This window comes from Ochotona curzoniae, unplaced genomic scaffold (genome assembly GCF_017591425.1).
Source record: "Ochotona curzoniae isolate NIBS_2020 unplaced genomic scaffold, NIBS_Ocur_1.0 scaffold_2453, whole genome shotgun sequence".
Taxonomy (NCBI): domain Eukaryota; kingdom Metazoa; phylum Chordata; class Mammalia; order Lagomorpha; family Ochotonidae; genus Ochotona; species Ochotona curzoniae.
In genome coordinates this window covers 14,963,621-14,984,611 of record NW_024467094.1, presented here as the reverse complement: position 1 = coordinate 14,984,611, position 20,991 = coordinate 14,963,621, and the positions used below count along the sequence as shown (strand labels likewise).

At 45.1% G+C, this 20,991-nt stretch overlaps 1 protein-coding gene across 4 annotated transcripts in view; it reads right to left on the bottom strand.

Annotated features, from left to right (window-relative positions):
* The window catches only part of NF1 (neurofibromin 1), a 231,966-nt gene extending 215,300 nt beyond the window's left edge, over window positions 1-16,666 (bottom strand). For all 4 annotated transcript variants that reach the window (XM_041001779.1, XM_041001781.1, XM_041001780.1 and 1 more), the window contains exon 1: window positions 16,400-16,666. In XM_041001779.1, coding sequence (XP_040857713.1) covers window positions 16,400-16,459 — 60 coding nt within the window. In that variant the 5' untranslated portion in view covers window positions 16,460-16,666. The remainder of the gene's footprint in view (window positions 1-16,399) is intronic.
* Window positions 16,667-20,991: the final 4,325 nt, after the last annotated feature.

The window sequence follows — 20,991 nt, the reverse complement described above, 5'->3', positions numbered from 1 at the left end:
TGCAAAATATCTGAAAAAGGAGATGGTGGAGGAGGAGGAAAATGAAGTAAAAGAGCATGAAAAGGAGGAGAAAAGTCTTGCTGAAATGATACTTGATTTTTTTTTTTTTTAAGATTTTTTAAGGTTTTATTTACTAGGGCCTGGCGGTGTGGCTTAGTGGCTAAAGTCCTTGCCTTGAACACGCCAGGATCCCATATGGGCACCAGTTCTAATCCCAGCAGCTCCACTTCCCATCCAGCTCTCTGCTTGTGGCCTGGGAAAGCAGTCGAGGACGGCCCAAAGCTTTGGGACCCTGCACCCATGTGGGAGACCCGGAAGAGAATTATCTGGGCTCCTGGCTTCAGATTGGCACAGCACGTGAATCACTGGATGGAAAATCTTCCTCTCTGTCTCTCCTCCTCTCTGTATATCTGACTTTGTAATAAAAATAAATAAATCTTTTTAAAAATTGGGTAAAAGCTGTGTAACAAACACATGAGATTAATTATAATTATCTGTGTGTCTGACTTTTCATGATAAAAATTTTAAAACACGGGCACATTGCAGTAGTCTAGTGGTTAAAGTCCTCGCCTTGCACACACTGGGATCCTATTTGGGTGCCAGTTCTAATCCCAACTGCTCTACTTTCCATCCAGCTCCCTGCCTGTGGTCTCGGAAAGCAGTCAAGGACAGCCCCAAAGTCTTGGACCCTGCACCCACAGGAGAGACCTGGAAGAAGCTCCTGACTCTTGGCTTCAGATCGGATTAGCTCCAGCCATTATGGTCATTTGAGGAGTAAACCAGTGGACAGAAGATCTTTGTGTCTCCTTCTCTTTGTATATCTGCCTTTCCAATAAAAAAAAATTTTTTTAAGCACACCAATTAACATTTTTGATAGGTTTATTGAATTGGTAATCAAATGAATACCAAAGTATAGTACACGATTCTCAGCACTGTTTATTCTTTCCATCTATTTTATTTATCTCACATGTGCCCTCATGTATAAAAATATTGAAAGTTGAAAAATGCTATGCCTGAGTACTAACCGCCATTGCATGAAATGAAACAAGTAAGCTGCTGAGGTGTCTCAGGAACATATCTTTTGAGAAACGACTGAAGAATGAATGGAATTTTTTTTCTGGGGTTGGGAAGATTAGGGAGCACTTAAGGTCTGTCTTCAAATATTTTTTACATTTTTTTTTATTGGAAAAGCATATCAGATTTACAGAGAAAAGGAGAGGGAAGGATTTTCCAACCATTGGTTTACTCCCTAAATGTCCGCAATGGCCAGAACTGAGCTGATCCAAAGTCAGGCTTCTTCCTGGCCTCCCACGCTGGTGGGAACTAGAAGGGAAGTGGAGCAGCCAGAACACGAACCAGAACCCAAAAGGATGCCAGAGCTACAGATGCTAAAAGATGCCTCTGCTACAGGCACAGTAACAAGTTCTCATACTTGAGTCACCTTATTTTTACCTTTACTTCATCTAACCCTTACTATTCTATAATCTGTCATTGCTGGAAAGGAAGATTATTGTAATTTCTTAAACTGGTACATTTTAGCCAGATTTAATACCTTAAGTAACATTATTATCATTTTCTGATTGATTTCCAATTCAATTATTTGAAATAGTAAGAAAAATTTAAATTACCTATAATCCTTTAAATTTTAAATAACGTAAATGAGACTGATCTTATGCATAGTATACATGTTATTCAAGCATTTAAAGAATACAAGACAATTCCAACAACTTTACCATAGTAGTATCTATTGGGTTCTTCTTTGTGACAGAAAGTATGTTGATTGCTTTCTTCGCCTTTTAAAATACATTTCTTACCTCCCTCTTGGGTTACCACTCTCACTGGAGAGCATGAAAAACATGACAGGGACAGGGGTGGCTAGACAAAGATCAAGCGCGTTCAGGGAGGTATGGCTGTAGACGACAAGTTAGGGGTGGCTAGACAGAACGGCACCCGCCAGTATGTGTGTGGACTGGATAGTAGGGTTGAACTAGGCTACAATGCCCATTGACATGTATGAGAGCTAAATGGGAAATGGGACTGAATGAACAAGTCTGCAGTACATACTGGCAAGCATGGGAACGAGGGTAGGGGGCAGGTCTGGTGGAGGTTATGAAGAGTCGCCCCAACTAGGTTGCAGCTCCCACTAGTTTGCGTGAGGGCCGAGTATGAGGCGGGCACAATCGGGCTGGACTGCAACACCAATCAGTTCACATGGAAGACAGGACTGGAAACAGAATCAACCCAGCAATTGAAACGACCAGCATATGCGTTAGCTGATTGGGGTGACAGACTGTGCCGGACCCTGTACTGGCAAGCACACACCAAGAATCAGGTCTGGCATCACCTCAGACGAAGTTTCTTTGGAGATCCCTCCAACTGAACTGCTGATCTCAGAACCCTAACCATGAAGTGACTATGTCAGCCAGTAGATTCTGAATAGATTTAATCGCAATTAGAACAGTGAGATTGGCAGCAATTCAGAACTGTTGAACTACCAAAACTGCTTAAGCAGGACCCTCGGAGCGTGCCTCACATCAGGGACCTGGAATGGGAGGGATGCTGGGTGGGGCTTTTCCCTTTATTTCTCCCCTGACCCCAGATACAGGGAAAAAAATGATGATATTAGTGTGAAAACAATGGTATTACCCACTTTCCTGTAGCCCTTCACTCTTGGTACCCTAAGTAACTAAGTAAGATTATTAAAAATAATAATAAAGTAAAATGAAAAAAATACATTTCTTTAAAATCTCACAACTACCTTTGTGATATGGGTACTAATACTGAACCTGACCTACAGGTAACTGGAGCTTGCAGAGTTCAAATAACTTGGTTAATGGATTACCGAGTATTGGAGAGAGCAGAATTCTCACACAGGAATCAGATTTCAGAGTCAGCTGGCTTAACACACGCAGCCACGTTCTAACAGTGCCTCTGTGCTGTGTATTATAAATAACTTGTGTTTATTTTTTGTGATGTTGCTGCCATTGCCCATATTTCTGGAGTATGAATGACTACATTTTTAAGTGTCCAGGCAGTGTCAGGTAGGATTTAAATAGTCTAATGTTCTTCTCACAAAGGATCTGTGACTAACCAATGAGAAACTGGAAATATTCAGTCAGAGGATTGGCTAAAATCACAGAACACATTAATATTACAGAAGTTCTCAACAGTCACATACAGATGATGAAACAGGCTTAGAATTCAGTAGAGTAACACAACTTCACAAAGGGTAGTCTGTCAGGGCAGGAACGGGAGTTCAGGTCTTCACCAACCCCTGCTATCAACATTTGGCCCAAATAAACCATTCCCTATCACATATTCACTTGCCATGGCCAAAACTTGAAACTCTTAACAAGGAAACACAAATGCTTCTCTTCCCTCTACTGCATCAGTCACCAAAAAGGAAGGAAACCTGCCTACAGTGTTTCTCCAGCCCAGAGGTGGAACAGAAGCAAAAGGCATTGATAAGGACAGAACAGAAAAGATGAAGAAGATGAAGATGAGATGAAGATGAAGAAGACAGAAGTCCAGTAGGATAAAGGCTCTCAAATAACACCAAAGTTTGTAAAGTTGCCTCAAAGGCCTGCCTCAAGGGTCCAATGCCCTAGTCCTCGCCTTGCATGCACCGGGATCCTACATGGGCGCACTTTGTCCCAGCTGCTCTGCTTCCCATCCAGCTCCCTGCTTGTGGCTGGGAAAGCAGCAGAAGATAGCCCAAAGCCTTGGGATCCTGCACCCATGTGGGAGACCCAGAAGAGGTGCCCGGCTCCTGATTGGCTCAGCTCAGCTGTTGCAGACACTTGGGGAGTGAACCAGCACATCAAAGCACTTTCTTTCTCTTTCCTTCTCCCTTTTAAATCTGATCTGCCTTTCCAATAAAAATAAATGAATTTTTAAAAAAGAAAAAGAAAAAGAAAATGTCTGCATAGTTGTGAACCTTAAGGATGATTCAGGTGAAGGCTCAGAAGACAAGCCCTGTAAGAGATCATGAACAGATTGCAGGAATACGAACAGGGACAAGCACAGGGGTATAGTATGCTAAGCTTCAGCCTGCAATGCTAGCATCCCATATGAGTGCCAGTTCATGTCCTGGATGTTCCAATTCTGATCCAACTCCTTGCATATAACCTGGGAAAGCAGCCAAGAATGGCTCAAGTCTTAGGGCACCTGCACCTGCGTGGGAGACCCAGAAGTTCTTGGTTCCTGGCTTCAAAACAGCTCAGCTCCAACCACTGCAAACACCTGGGGAGGGAACCAGCAGATGGAAGATCTTAATCTCCTTGTCTCTTTCTCTCTGTAAATCTACCTTTCCAAGAAAAATAAACAATAAAATCTGTTTTTGGGCCCGGCGCGGTGGCGCAAGTGGTTAAGTCCTCGCCTTGCACGCCTGGGATCCCATATGGGCGCCGGTTCTAATCCCGGCAGCCTCGCTTCCCTTCCAGCTCCCTGCCTGTGGCCCGGGAAAGCAGTCAAGGACAGCCCAAGGCTTTGGGACCCTGCACCCGCGTGGGAGACCCGGAAGAGGCTCCTGGCTTCGGATCGGCATAGTATCGGCCCGTTGCGCTCACTTGGGGAGTGAATCATCGGACGGAAGATCTTCCTCTCTGTCTCTCCTCTCTGTATATCCGCCTTTCCAATAAAAAATAATAAAAATAAATCTTTAAAAAAAAAAAATTAAAAAAATAAAAAACAATAAAATCTGTTTTTTACAAAGTTGCCTCAAGTTTAAGAAAATCTAACTATCTGATGTTCAAGCATGAAAAATTTTACAAAACTGGATTGTGAAATGTTAAAATTAATAAAATTAAAAATGTAAAATCTCAAATTTAATACTATATCCCTGTCTATATTCAATTATCTCTACCTAAAAATCTACAAGGCTGGAATAAAATGCTTTTTTAAAAAACTAATTAGGCGACTAACTTTGTGACATAGCAGGCAAAGCCACTTCCCACAATGCCAGCATCCCATACAGGTGCTAGTTTGCATCCTGGTTGCTTCAGTTATAATCCCACTACTTGCTCGCACACTAAGAAAAAAAGACAAGCTGGTCCATGTGCTTGGGTCCCTGCCACCCTGTGGGAGACCCAGATGAAGCTCCTGGCACCTAGCTTATCTTGAGCCCTGGCCATAACAGCCACTTGAGGAGTGAAGACTTCTCTCTTTATCTCCCTCTTCGTAACTGACTTTCAGATAAATATATAATCTTCTCTTTAAGTTATTTATTTATTTTATTTGAAAGATATACAGAGAGCAGGAGAGACAGAGAGAAAGATCTTCCATCCACAGGTTCACTCCCCAAGTGGCTGTCACAGCCAGAGCTAAGCCAATCTGAAGTCAGGAGCCTGGAGCCTCTTCCTGGTTCCCCACATGGGTGCAGGGTCCCAATACTTTGGGCCATCCTCAACTGCTTTCCCAGGCCACAGAGAACTGGAACGAAAGCAGAGCAGCTGAGATATGAACCAACATCCATATGTTTCCCAGCAGTTGCAAGGCAAGGATTTAGCCACTAGGTCATGTCATGCCCACAAATACATAATTAAAAAAAAAAAAAACTAAATTGAAACAATGTTACAACTTCTAGCAGTTCTGATAAGGTGACAAAGAGTATAAGTAATGAAGTCAAGGACAAAACTTTTAAACTTACACCAATTGCAACATATAATCAACTTTTAAAAGTTCAGATAGTTCCCATGAACATAAAAGGCAACACACAAACTATTACCTCAGAGTAAAAAAGTAATTGTCATGTCACATATCTCCACGATCCTTTCATAAAACTCCATACTTCTTTGGTAAAATTGTATTTACTGAAAAGTAAGGACTAAGATACTCACACTCTACATTAAACTCAGTGCATTAGTTATCACGTGATTTTGTGAACAAGTTGCTTTGCTTCTGTAATTTCTGTTTTGCAGAATAGAAACAATAACAATCGCCAAGCCATTAAGAAGGGTAGAAAAGGGACTGGAGGCGTGGCCTAGTGGCTAAAGTTTTTGCTTTGAACAAGCCCGGGATCCCATATGGGTGCCGGTTCTAATCCCGGCAGCTCCACTTCCCATCCAGCTCCCTGCTTGTGGCCTGGGAAAGCAGTCGAGGACAGCCCAAAGCTTTGGGACCCTGCACCCCTGTGGGATGCCTGGAAGAAGTTCTGGATCCTGGCTCTGGCTCAGCATAGCATCGGCCGTTGCGCTCACTTGGGGAGTGAATCACCAGACAGAGGATCTTCTTCCCTGTCTCTCCTCCTCTCCATATATATCTGACTTTCCAATAAATAAATAAATAAATCTTAAACAAAAAACAAAAGGGTAAAAAAGAATACTATACATTGTGGCTATTTACAGCTTGCTTTCACCCAGAAGATTCACACTGAATGGCTTAAAGGCGCCCAAGCTGTAGTGGAGGAGCAGGTGAACACACAACTGCCCCCAGGGGTCACTGCTCAACGCGGTGGAGGGCCTCCCCTACTACACAGAAGGCCTCACCTCACAAAGCTGACGTGGGTAAGAGATTCAATTCTCATGTCCAACTGAATTGTCACAATGACCAAAAATCTGCCAATAATTAAACAAAAAGGATCCTTTGAGATTGTTATGAGCCACAATTACCCAAATGGTCATTATCTGGGTATAAAATTATGATTAAAAGTTTAATAAAAGCCCTTAAAAGAAAGTTATTTACTAAATAAACTTCATGCCTCCTGAGCTAATTGAGGGTGGAAATGAGGTAGACAACGGAAGAATTTCATCAGGAAAAATTAAGTAAGTTCTTTGAAGTTCAATAGGGTAAGCTCCTTAAAGCTATGACCAAGGGCAGATGACAGCCTGCCAGCTGCACTAGCAACCCTGAGCCAAGCCGAAAGGGTGACAGACTGTGGCTGAAAACAAATACGGAACCTGCAAGTGTGCACCTCATGTTACTGCTGTAGTAATTAACAACACCTAGGATTTAAATGCATACATACATACACACATATATATACACAAACATATCTATAGATATGTAAAGTTTCAAAATTCCAATTATTTATTATAATAGGATGAAATTTCTTATTATCTTGGGGTTTCTTGTCACAGCCAATAACTTACAACCCACTCTCAGTCATATTCTATATCACAGGCATGTAACACTTGAAATGTTCAACATGCCGTCTACTTCATGCACTTTTTTTCTCTAAGGTCATTTATTTATTTGAAAGGCACATCCACAGAGAGGAGAGAAAGCTTTTCCACTCACTGATTAACTCCCCAGATGGCTGCAACAGCAGAGCTGAGCCAGGCCCAAGCCAGGATCCTCAAACTCCATCTATGTGGTACAGGAGTCTAAGCACCAGTGACATCTTCCCCTGCTCTTCCAGGTGCACCAGCAGGGAGCTGGCTCAGAAACACAGCAGCCAGGACTCAAACCACTGCCCATGTGGGATGCTGGTGCTGCAGGCAGCTGCTTAACTAGCTATGCCACAGTACCAGTCAGCTGCCCCCTCCCACCTCACCATGCACTAGTGAGGGCTGCTATCCATACCAGCTATTTTCTACATTCTAAGATGTTAAAAAAAAAATTTATTTTTGCAAAAGCTCTAAGAATGCTTGGTTTACTGAAGATTCTACATATTAGTATGATGGAGAAACTTACAAGTTGCTAGAAGTTTAAACTTAGTTCAGTTACTACAAGGTAAAATAACTTGCCTATTCTTCAAGGTCAAAACAAACTTTGCCTCATCTATTCCTCCCTGGTCTCACAAAAATGGTGTACTTTAAGATGTCAGATGAAACAAGCCAATGCTTTTATAAACACAAGTCAATTCTCAGCAAAGGGATGTCCATATTCTACCTCGGTATTGATTGTAAACCTTTTAACAGTTTAAGCTGACCACAAACCTCCCCTTCTACTCCTTCTATAGAACATTATCTTCCTTATACTTCCTTTTAAAAAAAGAAGCCTTTCTGTACCTTTCGTGCCTCGCCTTATCCACATATCTCTCAATGAAGAATAACTAAGGAACACATGTGCAATACACACATTTCTTAATACACTGTCCAGCATGTTATTTTAATGCATCAAAAGAGTCTATAAACCCCCAACACAAAAATCAAATTTGAAGACTAAAAAGAAATGCCACAAAGCAGTCTTAGTATTTTTAAGAGGAAAGACGTAAAGCTAAGGCATGCTAACTACTGTATTAGACTAAACTCTCATTTAAGGACCAAATTTTCTGTGTAAAGCACATCTTTTGCAAAAGCTTATTTAAGAAAAGAAACGATTTCCTAATAATCAAAAAAGCCAACCCAAAAAATGCTATTAAAGACAAATATTTAAAACAAAACACAGTAATCTTACTGGCCCAATTCACACATTTATTTTATTTTCTAAACCTGAAAAACCATATTAGATGCAGGCCACCAGTTAGATGATAAAGCAAGAAAACAGATCAATTGCAAATATTCATGAGAGATGACAGAGAAATCTTTTCAGGACCCTATGTATTTGCCAATGAGCGCTAACGTTGGGTACCTATTATCAAAGGTATATACCAGGGAATATCCATAGACCAGACACTATCTCTCACTTAGTAAACAGAATACCACTGTACCATAGAGGAATGTAAAAATTTGACACTTGAATTATTTATTTCATAACACACGATTCTATCTGGCCATGGCAAAACATCCTTATGTAGACACTTCACTGACAGTGACAAAGACAAGATCACAAAAACAGTTAATCAGACCTGAAACCTGACATACACAATGGCAGGCATTCAGCTTAGCAGTTAAAACACCTGGCCCCCTCATTAGAGAACTTGGGCTTCATGCCCAGCTATGCTCCTCACTCCAGATTTCTCATGCTCAGAAGGTTGAGAGGCAACAGTCAGAGCTCAAACAATTGGATTTCTGCCACCAAAGAGCAGACTGAGTTCCCAGCTGCCAGCCTTGGCCTGCCCAGCCAGGGAGCACACCTCAAGAGTCATCAGGAGATGGGACTGTGTTCTCTGTTTCTCAAAATAAGCACGTCCACTCTTTGGAAGGAAATAGGTGAAAGTTTCTCCTTTATACCGAATTTTCCCTGAAAAGTTTCTAGCTAAAATGTAGCTTATAAACTCTAAGCAACTACAAACACTGAACTAAATTTCAATTATTTACATTTAAACAAATCCAAAATCACCACTTTCAGGTAGTCTGCCTTTCAACCACCAATAATATGAAAACCATTCTATTAGTAATACACTGCTGCATTGTTCATCAGTGTGCTGGGCACTGCGGCAATTGTAAGAGAATTCCAACAGAGGCGCCTCGGTCTTCACAGAGTTCATGCTCCATTGGATAAGAAATGAGAGGCTGACATTGTGGCATGGCAGATTAATCTACCATTTGTGAAACTGTCATCCCATATCAGAATCCCAGTATAAGTCACAGCCTCCCTGCTTCTGACCCAATTCCCTGCTAATGCACCTGCTACCTACATGGGTCACCAAAACGGAATTCCTGGTTCCTGGATTCAGCTTAGGCCATGGTAGACCACTGCAGCCATTTGGGGAATGAATCAGCAGATAGATTTCCTTTCCTTGTCTGTCTGTCCGTTTCTCTCTCCCTGAGTGTGTGCGCGCGTCACTCTTTCAAATAAAAATAAATCTTTAAAAAAAAATCCAACAATCTTCAATGAATCTCATACACAGAGAAACCTTACAATCTTTTTCTGTAAAATTCCAAGGACACCAAGAAGGTAGTAATGAGTTTAGTCTAAAAACAATTTCACAGGGAAAAAAAAATCAAAATTGATCTGGACTGGAAGGGTGAACAGGAAGTGGAAAAGACAAGGGAGGAATTAAAGCATTTTGATAATGTATGGCATACATAAAAAGCCAAGATGCCAGACTAAAAGCATGATACGTACAGAAAAGACTGAGCCAAGCTGTTTGAAAAAGTTATAAACCGAAGCAGAGTGAAAACAAGTTTAGCAAATTAAGTGGGACCAGCTCCCATTAGCTTGCTGTGTCACAGATAGATAAATATATAAATGAATGATTAAATCTAGGATCTACAAAGGAGCTAAAGGAAGACAGAACAATGCAGTAGCAGGTAACAGAACAAAACTCAGATCCCCATTTAGGAAGCCCAGTCAGTGACAGGCAGCATGCTTGGATGCAGAAAGCACACCTGCTCAAGATCGACAGAACATCAACGCCAAAGGATGTGCCAATGCACATACAAAAAAGTGTGTCCTGGGAACCAGAGACCAGCTTCTGGGGGAAGAGCATCACAGTGGTCTTACAATGGAGCAAAGCTATGTTTTTCCAGGATCACTTTCAAGAAACCAGAAATGGTGGCAGGGAAGGGGTATTAACCAGATTAGATAGACCGGGGCCGGTGTGGTAGGTGAACACGCTAAATCCTCTACCTACAATGTACTAGCATCCCACATGGGCCAGTTTTTACCGAGGATGCTCCTCTGTCCTTCCAGCTCCCTGCTTATATCCTGGGAAAGCAGTGGAGGTGTTGAGATCCTGTACCCACATCGGAGACCCAGAAGCTCCTGACTTCCTGGTTTCAGATCAGTTCAGCTCTGGCTGTTGTGACCATTCAGGGAGTGAACAAGAAGGTAGAAGATCTTCTCTTTATCTCTCCTCTCTGCAAATCTGTGTTTCCAACAGAAATAAACAAAACTTGAAAAAAAGACAGAAGCTACTCTTCAGAAATAAAGGGGTGGATAAACAATAGAGGCAGCAGGTATCTGACAACAAAAGGAAAGGATTAGTCCACAGAGTGAAAGCTGTAGGACCAAATAAATGTTTGATTTCCAAGTGAAAGGAAACCAAGCTAAGTTTGCAAGTTCACAAAGGCAGGTCCCAGATAAGGTAAGGGAAATGAGAGGGTGTTGGGAACTGAAGACTAGTTCGAAGAAACTTTTTAATGGGGGTTACTGAGGGGTAGCCACAACTAGGCCCTGATATTCACTGGTATGCATGAGGAGTGGAACTGTGGCAGGCTAGCTGGGCTGGGCTACAGCATTCATCGGTTCATGTGACATATAGGACTTGGGTAGAAGCGACCAGGCAGCTGCATTCACTGGTCTGTGCTTTGGCTGGTGCAGGTGAGAGATTGCACCTGACCCTGTCCTGGCTGGTACACAAGGGAGTGAAGTCTGAGGTCACTCCAGGTGAGGCTTCTTGGAGGACTCCCCAACCAGACTACTGGCCACATTCAGACCCTGGCCACAGGAAATCTCACAGGATATGTGGTACAACCTTGAAGTACATGAATCAGGACTGGACCTCCTCAGCTGCTGATGCCTGTGTGGTAGACAGCATGTCCTAATGCACGTGACGGGACATGAAGACCAGCTCATTCAAGCCAGCAAGGGATGTCAACTGCCTCATCAGAGGATGGAAAGCACAACAGGTTGGACAACTCTCCTGTCCAAGCTTTGCAGCAAATTCCTGGGTCTGTAGATGCATGATGGCAGACTTTGTCAACCAACCCTGGAGCAACGGAAACAACTCAGAACTATCAAAATCACTGAAGTAACCCCCTCCTCTGAACACTCTTTCCCACACTGGATCCCTAAAGTATCATCAGAGGACCATCCCCCATCTCTGAGCACTGATGCAGCTTGACAGCAACGAGCAGCCCTCTCCACTTCCTCTCCTTCAGCCAAAGAAGAGAAAAAAATTGAAACATGTGTCACTCACCTTCATCAGTACCTGACCCTCCTCACCTAACCAGAGGTCCACACAGGCGGGCACCCCCTTAACTATGTAAACTATATTTAAGAAAATTAAAAATTAGACAAAATGTTTTCAATAAAAATTTTAAAGACAGGTGCCAAGGGGCAGCACAGAGCCCTAAACCACACTATGAGACACCCTCAGGATGCCTGGCATTGAGACCTAACTCTGCTTCAGATGCAACCCCCTGCTAATGAACCTGGAGGCAGATGACAGCCTGGTGCTTGGGCTCCCATTGCCCAGAGACCCTGGTTCCTGGCACAAGCCTGACCCAAACCCCTTGCAGGCATATTCTCTCTCTCATTTCTCTCTCATCTACCTTTCCAAAAAAAAAAAAAAAAGATCTTGACAGAAAGCTGATTTCTAGAATAAAGAATACAGATTGTTTTTCACTCACCATAAAATATCACCTATTGTAAAAGAGTATTTTTTTTAAATTTATTTTTATTATTTTTTCATTGGAAAGGTGGATATACAGAGAGGAGAGACAGAGAGGAAGATCTTCCATCCGATGATTCACTCCCCAAGTGAGTGCAACGGGCTGATTCTATGCCGATCCGAAGCCAGGAGCCTCTTCCGGGTCTCCCACGCGGGTGCAGGTTCCCAAAGCTTTGGGCTGTCCTCGACTGCTTTCCCAGGCCACAGGCAGAGAGCTGGAAGGGAAGCGGGGCTGCCGGGATTAGAACCGGCGCCCATATGGGATCCCAGGCGTGCAAGGCGAGGACCTTTAACCACTTGCGCCACCTCGCCGGGCCCAAAGAGTAATTATTTTTTAACTTACAAGGTTTTTCAAAGACTACAGGCTAGGGGCCAGACACAGCAGCCTAGTGCCTAAAGTCCTCACCTTGCATGTGCCGATCCTATATGGGCTCTGGTTTTAATCTTGGTTCTAATCCTGGCAGCCCTGTTTCCCATCTAGCTCCCTGCTTGTGGCCTGGGAAAGTAGTCAAGGACGGCCCAAAGCCTTAGGACCCTGCATACACACAGGAGACCTGGAAGAGGCTCCTGGCTCCTGGCTTCAGATCAGCTCAGCTCTGGCCGTTGTGGCCACCTGGGGAGTGAACCAGAGAATGGAAGATCTTTCTCTCTGTCTCTCTTCCTCTATATATATAGCTGACTTTCCAATAAAAATAATAAATAAAAAACAGGCTAGCATTTAAGAACAAAATTAGCAGATTTCTTTAAAAAAAAAAGGTTATTCTCCAAGTTTTACAAATCTATTTGGTATTTGGTCAGTTACCCTTTGGTTTGTAGCTTCAAAGACACTTACCAATCATCTCACACTATGACTTTTATACTGCATATTCAAAGAACACTCTGATTTTCCCTCAATGTATAACAACGACCAATCACTATTACAAATAATCAGTTCCTTTTTGTGACATTTTCTTTTAAAATCTTTCATATATTATTTTCACTTGATTAGAAATGGAAAGGATAATACTTAATGAACATGACAAATCATTTGGGAATCCCTCTTTAAACTTTCATAACACTTAACGTAATCAGTATTTTTCTATTCCCTTTTAAAATTAAAGCCCTAAAAGGACTTAAGAGGGAACAAGGACTAGCTGAAACAAGCAATAAGCCACCTTTTTTTTTTTTAATAAATCAGGTTACTGAGCCACAACTTAAAACTATACATCTAAAATGTGCCAATTCCAATTGAGAAATTTACTATGTAACACCACAAAGGCAGATTAAGGAGAGCCAGAAAATGTTAACAGATACATTCCATTTTCCAGTTTGTAACTGCTATTTCCCTAATCACCTTAAATGTGATCACTTTAAAAACTGGTAACAATTGTTTAGCCATTGGCAATATGCTTAGGAGCAGCATCAGCAAGTTACATTGCATCTGTTTGGAAACAAGGATTTGGGCTGAATAAGTGAAGATGCAACTTCCCACTTCTCTCTCTGTCTCTCTGTCTCTCTCTCTCTCTCTTCCATCCCACTTTTTTCTTTCAACAAGGTTTGCAGCACCAAGTTGCTGAGCAACATCCATCAGAATTCAATACGCCTGTAACCAGCAATGGCGAGTAATGTGTTTCTGCTTTGATCATCATTACTAAAAATCCAACCAAAACATCAATTCAATCAGCAAAGTTGCCATCTTCAGACAAACAGGCCTCTGGGCACTTTAATGGCTCAATACACAATGTAGGTGTGTTAGCTGCAACAAAAAGAAACTGAAAGGGGGGTTAGGGTGGGCACACCAAAAAAAAAAAAAAAAAAGAAATCCTCGTCCAGATCCAGTGAAACAAGTTCTGAGAAAATATCCAAAACGCACCACTTTTAGAAACTGCTGAAACAATTAAAACTATGATGCACACATCTCTGAGCACAGCAGGGCTTTTTTTCCCCGTGTTCTCAGCATGCAGCATTTCTGCTCTGAGGCTCTGCTTGGCAGGTGTACCGCGTCACTCAAGTTTGTGGTGCCTCAGTTTACTCACTGGAAGCTTGCAACCTCAACAGGAACTCTAAATTATACAGTTATTACTGCTACAATAAATCAGCTATAAGTAACTTACATTAAATACATACATTTACATTTTGTACCTCAAAGTCAGGGGATGTTATCCTAGTTCTAAAGGGGGGGGGGGAATGTGAGGAATAGCTAACTTGTGCTATGCCTCTTTCTCCTGATTACAATCCAGGAATACAGAAAATCCTGCTTTAAAAACCTGCATCCTCGATTTTTAACAGATGGCAGTGAGTTTGATTTCTATAATAGATACCACAAAGCAAGCGGCAAAGCTTACAGCCTTGTTAACCCTGGGGACTGAATCAGAAACCTGTTCTTACATTGCTGGGCATATAGTCAAAAATCACTCCACTTGAAATTTAGAAAACTATGTTAAAAGATTATATAGTAAGCATGCCTAAACATCAACATGTAAGAAATGAAGAAACAGCAAAAACAGGAAAGAAACCCTTTTCGTAATTTGTAAATACTAGGAACAAGTATGGTTGAATCCTTCAGATCCTTGAGTCTTTATTATGTTATCGACAGGTACCGTTCTGGGACTCCTTGGTGCCTTAACATTTTTTTAATGACATGCAGAAAGTCTTTTCTATGAAGTTTGAATCCTATGCTCTGTCAATAACATAACCTATGATTTTACATCATCAGGTGGGTTAGCAGTACAGTTGCTGGAAACCATCCTGAAAGCATCAGGTTAATTAAACAACTTTAAGACTCCCAGAGCTTTGTAATTTTATCATATCTCTGTAGTTTCCTCCTCGATTTCCTCTGCCTATTCCCCAATACCTCTCAGATAAACCAGAAAAGCTGTCAAGTTTTGCAAGACAATGTTTGTGAATCAAATAAAAGAAGGCCCTTTCTCGCCCTCAATTCTCATCATCACTTTCATGATTATATCCCGTAAACAAAATGCGGCGGTTCAGTCTTGAACAATTCCCTCATCACAGGAAGCCCACGGTAGAACAGGAGCTGCCAAAGCCTCCCTTTAAACCATCTCCAGCCACCCGCAGCAACAGCAAGTTAAACTCACTCCATTGACAAAAAGCTCACCCGAGCCTTCACTCGGATCAGCCGCGGAAACTCAGGGTACATAAAGCCACTTCCCTAAACTATGAAACTACCCCCCCCCCAAATATTCTCAATGAAAGTTCTCTTGTCAACCGGGAGGCGAGAATCAAAAACAACCATCAGCAGCACTGGCGGAATCACAGCTCCTGGACCACGGCCCAGCGGCCTGGGCTGGCGGTGGCCAGCAGCTCCGATGCAGCCCCACTCTCAGCTTGCTCCCCTTCCTCCCCTCATTCCTCGAGGCTCAACGCTCCAGAAGCCAAAATTCCCAGCCTCGGACCGCCGGCCAGAGAACGGGGCAGCACGCGAGGACAGGGAGGGAAAGTGTCTGAGAACCCAGGTTTTCCTCCACCGGGCAGCCGGCGACGGAAAGGCCGTCGGGTGTCATGGGGCTGGGGGGCCCCGCACGGAGCAAGGAGTGCGTGCGGGGTGTGTGTGTGTGTTTTGTGTGTGTGTGTGTGTGTGTGTGTGTGTGTGCGCGTGCACTTGGAGCTGGGGGAAGGGGCAGGCCGACGAGAGAGCAGAAAGTAAGAGAACCTGAGCTTTCCCTGCTTTCTTCTACTCTTCCCCCTCCAAGAGAGGAAGCTGAAGAACTGGGGGAGGGGCGGGATGTTAGCCTTCTCCTAGGCGGGGTACACCAAACAGGCCCGTACTCACACACTACCCCCTCTCTCTCACACACACACACACACACACACACACACACACACACACACCATGAAGAGGCTCACGGAGGGAAGAGGAAGAGGGAGCCCCTAAATGTTAGTCAGCTCCGTTCAAAACAAATAAATAAATAAAAAGTAAGGCAGCACGATTGAATCCAGATGGAGCGCCCCCGAAAGCGCCCCCAGCTCCCTCATCCCTGGGAGCCAGCGGAAGGGCTGGGATAAAAGGGATGCAGGGGTCGGCGGGCCGGCCGCGGAGAAGGCCCCACCCCCCCGCTTCAGGAGGCTAGGGGAGCCCCAGCTCCCAGCCGAGGCCCCCCGGGGCCACCCCCACGACGGCCCCTGCTCCCCGCGGAGCCCCAGGCAGCCGGGGGGAGGCGGCCGCTCCTTCCTCCCCTCACCCAGCCCGTCCCCACCCCCACCCGGCTCCCCACCTCCCGCCCGCCACGGGCCCGTTACCTGCTCGTCGAAGCGGCTGACCACGGCCTGGACCCATTCCACCGGCCTGTGCGCGGCCATGTCCTCCCCGCGGCCGGGGGGCGGCGGAGGGACCGGCCGGCCGGCGCCCAGGGCCAGGAAGAGGGCGGGGAGCCGAGGCTGAGGTGAGCAAAGAAGCGAAGAGAGGGGTCTGAGGAGTGCAGGCTCCGAACGTTCCCACGGGGGTGGGGTTGGGGGCGCCGCGCCAGGCCGAGAAGGGGAGAGGGGAAGGGGGCGTTGGCGAGGAGGCAGGGGGGAAGGGGCAGGGGGGAGGGGACCCGGGGAGGGGAGGGGGGTCTCTTGGTCGTTCTCCCCACTAGCGCCGTCTCCCCACAGCCATCACAGTCCGAGACGCCGCCATGACACCCCACCGGAAGTGGGATCCTTTCCACGGCCCGGGGAGAGGGAGAGCGAGCGAGCTCGAGATTGAGAGCGCGGCTGGGAAAGGGGAGGGGGAAGCGAGAGGGAAGGGGCCTGCCGCGCAGGCGCGCGCGCCGGCCGGTTTCATTAATGAAAAAGCGAGCCCTCCTGGAGGTGACGTCACCGAGCTCCTGCGAGGCCCGGGTGGCGCGCGTCCCTCTTCGCCGCGGGGCTCGCCTCGACCCGCGCCGGGTTCCGGCTCGGAGAGTCCGAGCGGGTCCCGGAGCCTCCGCTGCCCGCGCCGCCGGCCCCCGCGGGCTGCCCACCTCCCCCGCCGGCCTCCGGGTTTGGACCGCTCCCGGGCTTGGACGCGAGGGCGCCCTGGGGCTAGAGTTTCTCTCCTCGCGCCGCTCCCTGCCGCTCCTCTGGGGAGCCCTGGCCTCGGCCGCTCGCCGCCGTAGGCTTAGAGAGAATCACACGGCTTCCAGGGCCTGGCTGCTTTCTGTGGATTGCTGACCCACAGGAAGAGCGAAAGCCGAGAGAGCGTCTGTGAGTTTTGTGTTGTTGTTGTTTTTTTTTAATTTATTTTTATTAGAAAGTCAGATATACAGAGAGGAGAGACAGAGAGGAACGTCTTCTGTCTGATGATTCACTCCCCAAGTGGCTGCTATGGCCAGTTCTGTGTCTATCCAAAGCCAGGAGCCAGGAACCTCTTCCGGGTCTCCCATGCAGGTGCAGGGTCCCAAGACTTTGGGCCGTCCTCGACTGCTTTCCCTGGCCACAAGCCGGGAGCTGGATGGGAAGCTGGGCCGCCGGGCTTAGAACCGGTGCGCATATGGGATCCCGGCGCATTCAAGGCGAGCACTTTAGCCACTAGGCCACACCGCAGGGCCCTTGTGTTGTTTTTTTTAAAGGTCTCTTTCATCGCACTGCTTGACCCAAAAAACAAAGACTCGGGAATTGCAGCCCTAATAGCCTCCCCGCTGAACTGATAGGCACCCGAGCTCCTGAAACTTTTGCTTAATTGTAATAGAAAGACTCAAATTTCACCACCCTCATAAAAGCCTTTAAAGCCCTTGCTTAGGTGACTAACCCGGTGCATTCCTCGTCCCACAAGGCTGGTCGGTAGGAACCTTGACCCTCTTGGCGATGGAGAGGCCACCCCAATGGAGTTGGACAGTTTGCTGTGGAAGTGATGGTGTTGGTTTTCCAGGGAAAAGATTGCAGTCCGGATACAGTAGAGAGTTCATCTGTATATGACACTGGACTTTACAGTAAATTATTCTTTCGTTCATTTTTCTCTACATTTTACTGAAGCTAAAATTAAACAAAAGTTTGCATGCTCTGAGTCTACACTGACCGGCTGGTTAGGCCTCTGAATCTGAAGCATAGCTGAATTAGAAATTTGATTTGACCACAGAAAACCCACAAGGCTGTAACTCAGAGACATCTGTGAGACAAGTTTCCAATCTCCATAGGAATTTAGTTATGTATTGCATTAGTGCTTCATTCTGCTACAAGAACCAAAGGGTATTTCTTTGACCCCTTCCTTAAGGCTGCAACATGGATATTGACTGATTGATGTCAGAAATGATGACAGTGCTGACAAGAATCAATAGGAAATGAGTCTGTGCTTTCCTCCGGCCAGGACCCCTTAGGAAGTTCTCAGTCATACCCTTAAATAACATTCTCGTATCTATTACATCCGTGACCTTCATTTCTTTTCCTTAGACATCCTCTGAAAGTCCCTAATCACCTCCTTGTTGTCAGGCCTTTGGCCTGTACATTCCTCTTCGTCCCCACCCCTGGACACAGCTGCCCGCGCCCCATCTCCCTTGCCTGCATTGGCATAGCCTTTGTCCCCTGTATTTCTTTCCTCTCATGATCTGGCTCCTTCTCTGGTTCGCTGTTGCTGTCTAACTTGAGACTAAGACACCTGAACTTGGTGCCTAGGCCCTCTGCTCTTTGCATAATCACTGGCAACATCTCTAATTCCTCTTCCTCTGTACTTGTGGTCCTGTTGTCTGCCCTGAGTGCCAACTCTCCTTCTGGTTGGAGGTGCAGACCTGACCCTGCCCTCTTCACCAACTAAATTCATTCGGTGCTGTTGAGCCGGTATTGTGTTCAGATGCCCGAGATCTACCATTCATTTGGTTAGGCTAGCATTCAAAACCAAGATGCTAAAGAAGGTAAGGCATACAAGCAGCAGTGAACTCGAGCACTCCTCCTGCTCTCCCCCTTCAAGAAGGCACTGTCACATCAGTTACTGCCATGGAGGAATGCTGACCCAGCATTGCTGGATCTGATTACTCAGAAGCTGGAGATCAGAACTTATGCATAAACTAACAATTGTGTGTTGTAGAAGCCAATTCACTTAATAAAAAAATGCTGAGTAGCCAAACAAAACGTATCTGTTGCCTGAATTGGCTCATGAAACAGCAATTTGACTAGCTCTGGTCTAGTGGAAAGGCATAAACTACAGAGTAGAATAGAGTTAGATTTGTATCTTTACTGCTCCAAACTGCACTGTGTTAACAGGAGCCAGTTGGTGTTTGGTATAGTTCTAAATGTCTCTTTTGGTCATCTTTCTTCCTTTTTTTTTTTTTTAAGGCAATAAGTTCTGCCAGTTTTTTCCTTTTCTTTTTCTCTAAGAATCTTAGAATCATAGCCTGGTAGGTGATAGCCTGGTAGGCCTTAATATGCTGTGGTGGTATAATGTTAAAATGCTTGGCAGTGGTGGAGTAATGGAGTAGCTGGTGTGTAGCACCAGTGGAACAATGCCGTCTGCCAGAAATATTTCTTATTTTATGAATATTCTTTATTTATATATAATCTTTACATAGTTGATGAGGGCACAAAGAGTCAAGAGTTACAGGAAAATGGGTAAGACCATTGTTTCCACATTTTTTGTGTGTATGTATCTGGGGTATAAGAAGGGAGATAAAGGGAGAAGCTCCACTCGACCTCCTGCCCCATCCCAGGGTTCCTGATGTGGGGCATGCTCCAAGAGCCAAGCTCAAGTGATTTCAATAGTTCAACAGTTCTGAATTGCTACCAATCTTGCCATTCCAAGCATGATGAAATCTTTCCAGAACCCACTGCCTGACATAATCTACCTTAGAATCTCTGTTTGCCCAGATCCTCACTGCCAACACATAGCTTGGGAAGATAATCGGTTTGTTCTGTCCTCCATCCTCTGTTGTGGTGCTAGGTGTCCTCTGCAGGCTCCAATGAACTGCCGTTTCCTCTATGTGCATTTGAATATGCTGTCCATTGTTCTGTCTCAGCCTCTGAAGAGGTTCAGCTTTGACACATGCACTCCATGGTCAGTCTATGGAACCTGCACTTCTCTTCATGATTGGGGTTCTGAGACAGGCAGTTCAGTTGGAGGGATCCCCAAAGAAACTTTGTCTAAGGTGATCCCAGATCTGATTCTTGTGTGTGAATGCCATTACATTGTCCAACACAGTCTGTTGCTCCAGTCATCTTATGCCTATGCTGGTGGTTGCATTTACTGGGTCATTTCTGTTTCCAGGCCAGTCTTCCACACAAACCAGTGGGTGTTTCAGTCAAGCCTGATTCTGCCCAGGACACACTTAGCCCTCTCACAAACCAGTGGGAGCTGCAACCTAGTCAGGGCAACTCCCAATAACCCCCACCAAGACTGCCGCCTACCCTGGTTCCCATGCTTGCCAGTATGTACAGCAGACTTGTCTAGTCTGTCCCACATCCCATTCAGCTCTTTTACATGTCAATGGGCATTGAAGCCTAGTTCAACCCAACCAGCCCTACTTTCCAGCCCACACACATGCTGGTGGGTGCCATTCTGTCCAGCCACCCCTGCCCCAATGCCAGACATATTTCAGACATGGAGAAATTGATCATTTAAGAACAGTGGTATGAACAGCTATTGATGGAATAAATCTGAGAATTGGAGAAAGGTGATGCAAGCTTGAGAGTGATTAATCACCAGATAAAGGCTAAGGATGAACAGAAGACTACCTGTTTGGCAGCAAATAAGTGGTAAAGAGTACAAATCAGAAAAAGCTGAGAATCAGGTTTACAACTTAACTAAAAGGGAAAAACCCCAAAAAGATTCACAGTCCTGGTGAGCTGCGACGCCAAGGTTAGTGCCAGAGCTGGTAAGAAATGGAGCCAGTACACTTGTAATTGGGCATCCAGGTTGATAAAGTACTTAAAATCCCGCACCACCT